At 33.3% G+C, this 9,352-nt stretch overlaps 1 protein-coding gene across 2 annotated transcripts; it reads left to right on the forward strand.

Moving 5' to 3' along the window:
- The first annotated feature begins 645 nt into the window (after positions 1-645).
- On the forward strand, positions 646-4,777 carry LOC145558951 (nuclear transport factor 2-like). Of its 2 annotated transcripts, none has more exons than XM_081620331.1 (9): positions 646-800; positions 1,348-1,535; positions 1,859-2,165; positions 2,267-2,478; positions 2,559-2,766; positions 2,906-3,027; positions 3,147-3,206; positions 4,028-4,091; positions 4,213-4,777. In XM_081620331.1, exons 2-9 carry the CDS (start codon positions 1,350-1,352, stop codon positions 4,437-4,439), a joined length of 1,386 nt encoding a protein of 461 aa, XP_081476457.1. In that variant the 5' UTR covers positions 646-800; positions 1,348-1,349; the 3' UTR covers positions 4,440-4,777. The 2 variants fall into 2 exon arrangements, with proteins under 2 accessions (XP_081476457.1, XP_081476464.1); XM_081620338.1 differs by having other exon boundaries at positions 2,559-2,742.
- The last annotated feature ends 4,575 nt before the right edge of the window (positions 4,778-9,352 follow it).

Below are 9,352 nucleotides of genomic sequence, written 5' to 3' on the forward strand. Positions count from 1 at the left end.
TTGGAATTCTCTCTAGTATATTTGGAAAAAAAAAACAAAAAAAACACCATGGTTTTCTTCCTCCTCTGTTGAATATAATCAATGACTTGTTTTATCTTGGTGTAAGACATGACCATCTTATGAAGTGTAATGCGATGTTTCACGAGCATATAAACCCTATTGAGGTTAATTGTTACTTTGTTTAAGATAAGATCAAATTAGACAACATTGTTACCCTTACATCTATCATTAAATGGCTAGTCAATTAATGAACATTCTACCAAGATTCACTTAAAAATCGCAATTCTTAACACACTCACAAGCAGCGCATTCAGGAATCTAGAGGTGATCAACAATGGTCCAACTCACCCCAATCCAAAATGTATGAGTTGAACACGCGTAAAAACACAATCTTAGCTCAACATCTAAGTCCAACCCAAGTAAAATCTAATTTGGCCCGATAAATCCGATACTATACATATTTAAAAACACAATTTTTATACCCAGGCTCAACCCGACCCAACTTTTTTTGTATTCACCACCTCTCCTCGAACTCGAGGGTAGGGTAGTATCAAGATTGGTACGACGAGTAGGAGTAATATCTTTTGTACTTGGTATAAAAAATTTCCTTGTTAAACTTAGTTTCTAAAATTAAGTGAGGCTTTAACCTAGTAGCTCTTGCATATATATATCGAGCAGCCTCGTCTCGTGGCAAGTCGCTAGGCAATACACTCCGAAAATACGGAAACAACGTTTTCTCGTCGCTTCATTGTGTTCTTGAATCTACCATTCTACTCTGAAATTCTTAGCAGCTTCTTCAGGTTTGATTTATACTTTTTACTAATCGAATATCAATTTCTCAATCTTGGGTTCTAATTCAATTTGATTCTTGAACTGTTGTTTGTAATTTTGATTTTTTTTTTTTTTTAATTTTCTATTGAAATCTTTAAGCGAGAAGAATTTGATTTGGTAATTGAGTGAAATTTGGTTGTTAATGTGATGTAAAACCCTAATTTGTTAATGTTAGGACGGAACTATGATAGTGATCTTGGTTTAGACTTTAGAGTTCGGCCTGATTGAATCTAGGGTTTAGTTGTAGTTCGTGTTCTTTAGTCCACAATGTAAGTAGATGATAGTTAACAAATCTGTGTCGGTGTTGCTTATTGTATTGTTTGTAGATCTTGTGTTTTCTGTTTGAAATACATATTCAATAGGTGTGTACTTGAGTGCTAAAACCCTAATTCATCAAGAGATATGATTTTGATTCATGAATATGAGATTGGGTTTTGATTGACGATTCCGATACTGGGTTTTGTGTATGTAATGTATTGTTTTGATTGATTGTGTACATTTGATTGGATTTTCCAGAGATGGCTGCACAAACGGATGCCCCTTCCTCGGATTTCAGTGCTGAAACGGTGGGTAATGCCTTTGTCGGTCAGTTTTACAAAATTTTGCATCAGTCGCCGGAGCTTGTCTACCGGTTTTATCAAGATTCAAGCACAATGAGTCGACCAGGCCCCGATGGAACATTGGCGACTGTCACTGCCATGGAAGTAAGCCTCTCTTATTATATCTTCTTGGATCAACCAGTTATCTGAAATGCATAAGTAATAGGTCTTGTAATGACTTTTATTGTATAATATTGATTGATAGATAAAATTCATTGAATTAATACTTATGATGTATAATCATCTAATGTTGGTTTAGAAAACTAGAAATTCTGTTATTTTTGCACTTTTTTCTCCTTGACTTATTATATACTATATGGTTATAGTACTATCTTTGTGGCTTGGTTATTGTTCCATTAAAACTTAGGGGTGTTTGGGGGTATTTTGTTTTCATTGGGCAATATGATCTAATGCAATTTATGTTACAGGGAATTAAGGGTCTTATCCTCTCCTTAGATTGCACCGATTACAAAGTAGAGATATTAACAGCTGATGCACAAGCTTCTTACATGAATGGAGTGATTGTATTAGTGACTGGATGTTTGACGGGAAAGGACAATGTGAGGAGGAACTTCACTGAGTCATTCTTTCTAGCTCCTCAAAACAAAGGTGGTTTTTTCGTACTCAATGATACTTTTAGGTTTATTGAAGAAGACAGCACGCCAGAGGTTAATTCAGTGGAAGAGAAGGATGTTGATAAAAGTGCACCAGCCTCTCCTGTGATTCCTGTTGAAGGTAAGCTTTTATTTCATCACTGTCATAATTTTCTTGCCTTTTTGCTTTTATGGAGAGGTTGTTTCTGGTTTCTGCAATGCTAATGTTGTGCTTCATTACAGACACTACCGAAACCTCAAACGCTACTGTAAATCATGCTCCAGTTACAGAGGATGTGGCAAAAACCAACATCTCCGAAGTTGAACCTAAATTGACTGTCACTCAGAAGGCTGTTCCTCAGGCCTCTGTTGACTCTGGTCTTAAAGTCCAACCAGTGGCCGAGACTTTGTCTAATGGTCATGTGGATGCTCCTAAGAAGTCATATGCATCACTTGTAAGTTTTTGTTTCTATGTGATTATGTTGGGTCTTTATTAGTGATGATGATCACTTGTTAATTTTATGAATTAATTCAGCTTAAAAATGGGAACGAGGGTGCAACTAAGGCACCTGTGCACAGACCTACTATTGCTGCTAAGGCTCCAACTTCAAAGGCACCACAGAAGAATGTAGCCCCCTCTCCTGCGGCACAACCAACTCGTCCTGCTGCTCCAGTGTCTGCAACTGTATCTGAATCTTCTGCTCCTAATGGAAGCAATGGTAATGCCACTGTCCAATCCGAAGGTACTACCGTTAAAGTGTCAATTATTTAAACTTTACTATGTTTTCCCATTTTTGTCTAATATTATAAAATAGAATAGTAATTAAGATATGATTAATCCTTAACTCTCCATAATTTAAATTTTCCTTGAATATTGTGCAGAAAAGGGGCATTCTGTATATATTGGAGATTTGCCTTTCGATGCAACTCCGACTCAAATTGAGCAGGAGTTCAAAAAATTTGGACGTATTAAACGCAATGGCATTCAAGTACGATCAAATAAGGTATGTAATTATGAAGGCGTATTTTCTTCCTTATAAGCACCTAATCACGATGTACTTTTAGCTATTTTAAGCACGTTATTGATGAAATCTCTTTCCTTCCGTGCTTCTGCTTGATACAGGGTTATTGTTTTGGATTTGTTGAGTACGAAGATGCCGCTGCGAAACAGAAGGCAATAGAAGTATATTCTCAACTCTGGACTCTGTTTGTCCTTGTTTCTTTTTGCACTGCCATTCTTTGCTTATAATTAAATAACTGTTCATGAACTAGCTGTTGGATATTAAAATTTCCAGCATTACTTACCAGCTTGTATAATGTATACCACTGCTGCTCTAATAGCTTCCCATGTTACGTCTTTTATTAAACCAAATACGTGGGTTTTTTCCTATTGCTTTTCCCCCTCTTTTGCTTATAAATAAATATCTTTTGGGGTATTTATGAATTAGCTATTGGATTACTTGGAATATTAAAATTTCCAGCATGAAATACACATACAGATCGGATACCTGCATGATTACTTGCCTGCTTGTTTACCCATGCAACCCCTGTATTTACGCTTTTGTTTAAGCTTTTTTCCCCATTTGTTGGGAGAGAGAGGGGGGGGGGGGTTGAGATACATGTACATAGTTTTTTTTTTTTTTTTGGGGGGGGGGGGGGGGGGGGGGCTGCCTTGTTTTCAGAAGTTTTAATGTTCTCCTTGGTATCTAACTTATCTAAGTAATCTTCTCTACGGATAACCTTCCTAGAACAATTCAATTATGCAAGGCTTAATTAAATGAGCAAATGAACTTAGTTGGGTCTTTAGGCTGTAGTGCTGTTCCTTGTTCCATTTTCTTTATTTGATGCAAATCTATCTCTTTTTTTAAAAAAATTTATTATTTTATATGAATATTCTAATCATTATGTGTGGATTCATGTACTTCTGCAGTTTCTGCTATTAGCAGCTGCAGAGATTCCTTGTTATGTATCGTCTAATTCTGATATGTTGATTTAATTTTTCAGTTGGGCTACATCAATATTGGTGGGAAAGAAGCTTTCATTGAAGAGAAAAAAACGAGTACTAAAGGTAAGCACATCTTGCTACATTTTTGTGTACTTTGATATGTAGTATACAATTTTTGCTGTTGGGGATTTTACCAAGTTAACAAAATTTGGTTGTTAATCTGATGTTCTATTGTTCTTTGTAGTTGTCAATGGTGTGAGCACGTATCCCTCTGGGCGAAATGGCTTCAGGAATGACGGTTTCAGGGGTCGTGGCAACTTTTCAAATGGTGGTCGTGGATATGTAAGAAGTGACAATGGCAGGCGCAATGGGGAAGTTCCTTCTCGAGGAAACCGTAATGGGGATGGATTTGTTTACCAGAATGGTGGTGGAAGAGGCGGCCGCCAAGGGGCTGCACCAGCACCCAAGTAGGAGTGATTTTTGTACCATATCCCCTTTCGGTGTTGGTGATACATAGAGAGATTTTTGTAGTGAGTAGGACGAGTCTCCTCTTGATTCTCTTTCCTTCATTAGATCTACGACATTTTCAAATAGGCAAAAGTTTCTCTGGAGTTTTAGAGGGAAAGCTAGAAAAATCAATTGTTATTACTAATATTTTTATCACTATTATTATAACATTATTTTTTCAGAGGATAGGTAGGCTCGTAGAAAACGTTGATGGGCAATTGTCTGAGTTTGGTCTTATGTGAATTGCTATATTATCAGCATTCTTGTTCGTATTTACGTAATCTGTATTATTTTTCTCTTAAGTTTGTTACTTGATTTATTGTGCTACTTTGTAATTCTTAAGTTTAGGCTTTGTTAGGCAAATAATAATTACTCTGTTTCACTGAAATCGCAACAGAGTTTTAGAACCAATATGTAGAGAGGAGACGCAATTTCACTTGCTACCATTAAAGGGTTATGAGCTTATGATCCATATAATAAAACCCCTCTACTTATCTGTCGTAGCAACCCAGGCTACCACAATCCGTGGCTACTCGAGCCAGTCACTAGTCAGCCGTCGCCAACTGTCACTCTCTTAATAAGTGAACAACTAACACCACCAAAACCCCTGGGCATCAAATGATTCCACTATCATACTTCCTATGTTAAGGAGGAAATTACGCATGCTAATTATCTATAATTGTGTAAGAGTAAAAATTATAAAAAGTTGATATTGTGAAAGTATTTTATGAGACGAATCCAACAAGATCCCACTTAACTATATTTTGCTTAACGTATAACTCATATTATATGGCCAAACAAGAGTGATGAATAGTGCAAAAAGTCCATTATTGCAATATTAATAGAACGGAGGAAGTATAAGTTTTTAACCTAACGACTACAATTATCATCAAGTGATCCAACTATCAATTACTAGTATGAATTTTGGTATGGATGGTCATACACTCATATACTCAAATTTGACAATTGAAGTCCAGATTTGGAGTTTTAGGAGTCGGATATGACTATTACTCGTATAATCCACTGTAACATTTGCTAACAGATTAGATCCCTATAAATTCAAAAATGGCCGATAAAATGAACATATTACATTCATAACAAAACATAAAATATCAATTTTTGTGTAATTTTTAATGTATTTGTTCGTAACTTCAAATATAAATAGTCAAAATGAGTAAGTGGCTACACTTGATGAAATCTTAGTTATTTAGACTTATATGTAACTTCAATCCAATGAAACAATAATAAGTACAATAGATCAATAGCTAATATGATAGGGTTACAGGGACCATGCCTCCAATTTCATATTTATGAGCCTAGGAGGTGAGAGCCATACCATTAACATTAAGGCCCTATTCAATTTTTATTCTCTTATGGCATTAAAACTTAAACGTTTAAAACTCTTAAATAAATAAAATAATGAATATTTGAAAAATAAAAAGGAGAAATTGATAGTGGAAAAAATCAAAAAAAGAGTTAAAGCCAGTCATGCCTCATGCTTGCCTGCTTGGCATAGTGCATTGATAAGAGTTACATTTCATAACCTTAAGAATTGTTCCAACTTCCAGTACATTCACTAAATGTGTAATTTATTTAGTATCATCTCAACTAAGGGCTTGGGCTTCATATACTAGGCCTTCAAAACATAGTGAGGTTGGACGAGCCCTTATTAGATGAGCTATCAAAATTGACCATAATTGTCACAAGCTATTATACTCCATACCTTTTCTCAAAAGATTTTTTTTTTTTTTTTTTTTTTTTTTTTTTTTTTTTTTTTTTTAAAAAAATTTCTTCAAAATAAAAGTTTTACTTAAAAAGATAGTTTTTGAAAATGATCTTCATGCACAACCTTTATCTTATTTTCATGCACGTCTCACATACATTCATTGTCGTGCTTCTCATGTCATGTCATGACAGACTCATAATAATCTCATCCCAAATCGATTGAATTTTGTGTTGGGATTACTGCAATAAGTGATTGCTCTCATATCGACCAAGTCCACATTTATAGGGACGGAGGGAGTAATAACCAATAAGTGTTGTTTTAATTTCCCAACTAAATGATCAAAAAGTGTGTGAAGAGGACAAGTTGGAAGAAGTATACAAAAATGGTAAAAATGGGTGGAATAAGTGTGGGAAGGTGGAGTGTGCCACCTAAGTCACTGACAATTGTCGCAATACACAAGTTGGAAAATCAAAATAGAGATGTGTTATAACACGTGGCTTTTGTAAATGTCGGGAATCTTAATCTTCGTTTTCTTTAACTTATTGCTTATTTTGCCTTGTTGTCGTTAATCCGAGGATTGGAGGACGGACCTACTCTAGAGTACTTCACCCACACAACGTTCTTAACAAATGTAAATACTTATACTACATTTTCTGTACTTTTATTCTTATTATTACCTCTAAAAAAATAGAACAACTAATAAACAAAGAATATCATTAAGAAAGAATTACTACTCCTAATTTTATTAAATGTTATAGTTTGACTAAATATGTATGTCGAGATACAAGTTTGATCATTAATTTATCTAATTATAGGTTAGTAAAATTATAAGAAAATTGATATTTTGAAAGTATACATTATAAGTTTATAACGAATCTAACAATGTATTATAAAACTAGTGAAAAAAGTCAAATTATAACACTATGGAGTAAACATTTTCTCATCTCGATAAAAGATTTCAAACATAAAGATAAAAAAAAGTGATGTTGTGAATACTTTCTACAAACTTTATTATTAGTCAATAAAAACTATGGAGTAATAATTTGTTTTAAGCCATATCATGTGTTGATCAAATTATATTGTGACTAATGTGAGACAATAAGAGTAATTAGTATTTAGTAGTAAAGTAAAATTATATATAATCGTTAATTATTATGAGACGGGGATATATTGATGGAAGTACAAAAACAGATGTAAACAATTTATCATAGCTACAAATGGATAGATTACCTAATCAAAAGTGGCTAATAACTTAACATGGCACCAAATAGTGTCTCTAATCAAGCCTCTATCCCAACTTAATTCAAAATGGTAAAAATTATGAGCTAATTCAAATAATTATAGGAGTATGTTTGCATGGTGTATTATTAGTTTATTACAATAATTTGGCATGATTTGATGGACCTAATATAATAATATTGCGTATATTAGAGTCAAATACAAGTAAATCGGAAAAGATATTATGTAGGTAATCGTACTCGATCTCTCACAATCCTTGCAATCTAAACTTCCTACACACATACCAAAGTTTCCTGCTAAGACACCTCAGCTTATTCTACAACTTGCATTGTTGCAATTTCCTTGTTACGTACGTATGTTTCATAAATGTATGATTAATGGCTTGTTCACACTGAAAACTGAACTGAATATTTTATAAATGAAGAAAATTAGAAACTGAACTGAACGGAAAATAAACGTATGAGAACAGACCCTAAATAATGACGCAATTTATATGGTACTAGTACTAATATAGTGCTATATATGATAAAAAGGTGTTTTAGAAAAAACTAAATTCTTTGGGGAAAAAGGGAGATAAATATGAAAAAGAAAATGAAAATGATGTATTGGAATGGGACTTTTTTTTTTTTTTGAAAAAAAAACTTTAATATACATGTAGGGTATGTACAATTATATCTTCTAGATTATCGTCCTTGATTCCTCATTCTCTCATAGTGTTCAAGCCACCCAATCTCTTTCTAACCCTTGATTATTTACCACCTTAATTTAGAGATTTAGAATCGAACTCTACCTCTCAAGGTTGGGTGGCGGAGATATAAGACTGGCTACCTCACCTACACTTGCATGAATTTCAAGAATAATATGAGAAATAGTGATTGTTGAGTTACGTTGGCTCTGATACTATATTAGATGATGAGCAACTCTTTAATTAATTTTCTATCATTGATTGCGGTGTACTTGTTGATATATTGATTGATTTTTACATCAAAAAATTGTCATTTCACCATTTGGCTTAAGATCGAGTTAATTAATGGCCTGTTCACTTTAGCTGTCAGTTCAGTATTTTCCTTCTATCATAAAATATTCAATTCAGTTTTGTATTTCCTTCTATCATAAAATATTCAATTCAGTTCAGTTCAGTTCAATTTAGTTCAGTTCAGTTGAGCTCCAGTTCTATTCAGTTCAGTTCAGTACAATTCAGATCAGTTCAGCAAATGTGAACAAGCCCTAAACACACCTCATTGTCAAGGCATATAGAGACTCCGCGTGATATACTTTTACATAGAGAGAGTAAAAGTCAATTATGCTTTTTAAATGATAATACGTCAGTGCACATATTATAGAGTAATATGATAATATATATATATATATATATATATATATATATATATATATATATATATATATATATATATATATATATATATATATATATACACTTGATTTGTGTAAAATTTGATCTGTATTGGTAAAAGAATGTTAATATATATATATACTTGATTTGTGTAAAATTTGATCTGTATTGGTAAAAGAATGTTAATAATATAAGAAATGCTATGTTTTTTTTTTTTTTTTTTCTTTTGGTGTTTAGAGAGCCATAAGGGCAAGTGATGAGAATCGATAGATCCCGAGATATCTTAGGATCGGGAGGAAAGTTTTAATCATTTGAGCTATCCTTTACTCTCAGTTATTATTTCTTTTATAGGTAAATGACATTATATATATATACAATCATATTATAAAACCAATTTAAAGCTGACCAACCCAACCTATCAAGTTATACGTAGATTACAAAAGGAGAAATGTAGACCGTTTGATGAAAAAAAATCAAGGGCTGATATTTGTTGATGACATTGCAAAAGAATAAAGTACTGGTAGTAGAGTGAATCATACAATGATGATGAGAGAGAAA

Source organism: Chenopodium album, chromosome 1 (genome assembly GCF_948465745.1).
Source record: "Chenopodium album chromosome 1, dcCheAlbu1.1, whole genome shotgun sequence".
In the NCBI taxonomy this organism is placed as follows: Eukaryota; Viridiplantae; Streptophyta; class Magnoliopsida; order Caryophyllales; family Amaranthaceae; genus Chenopodium; species Chenopodium album.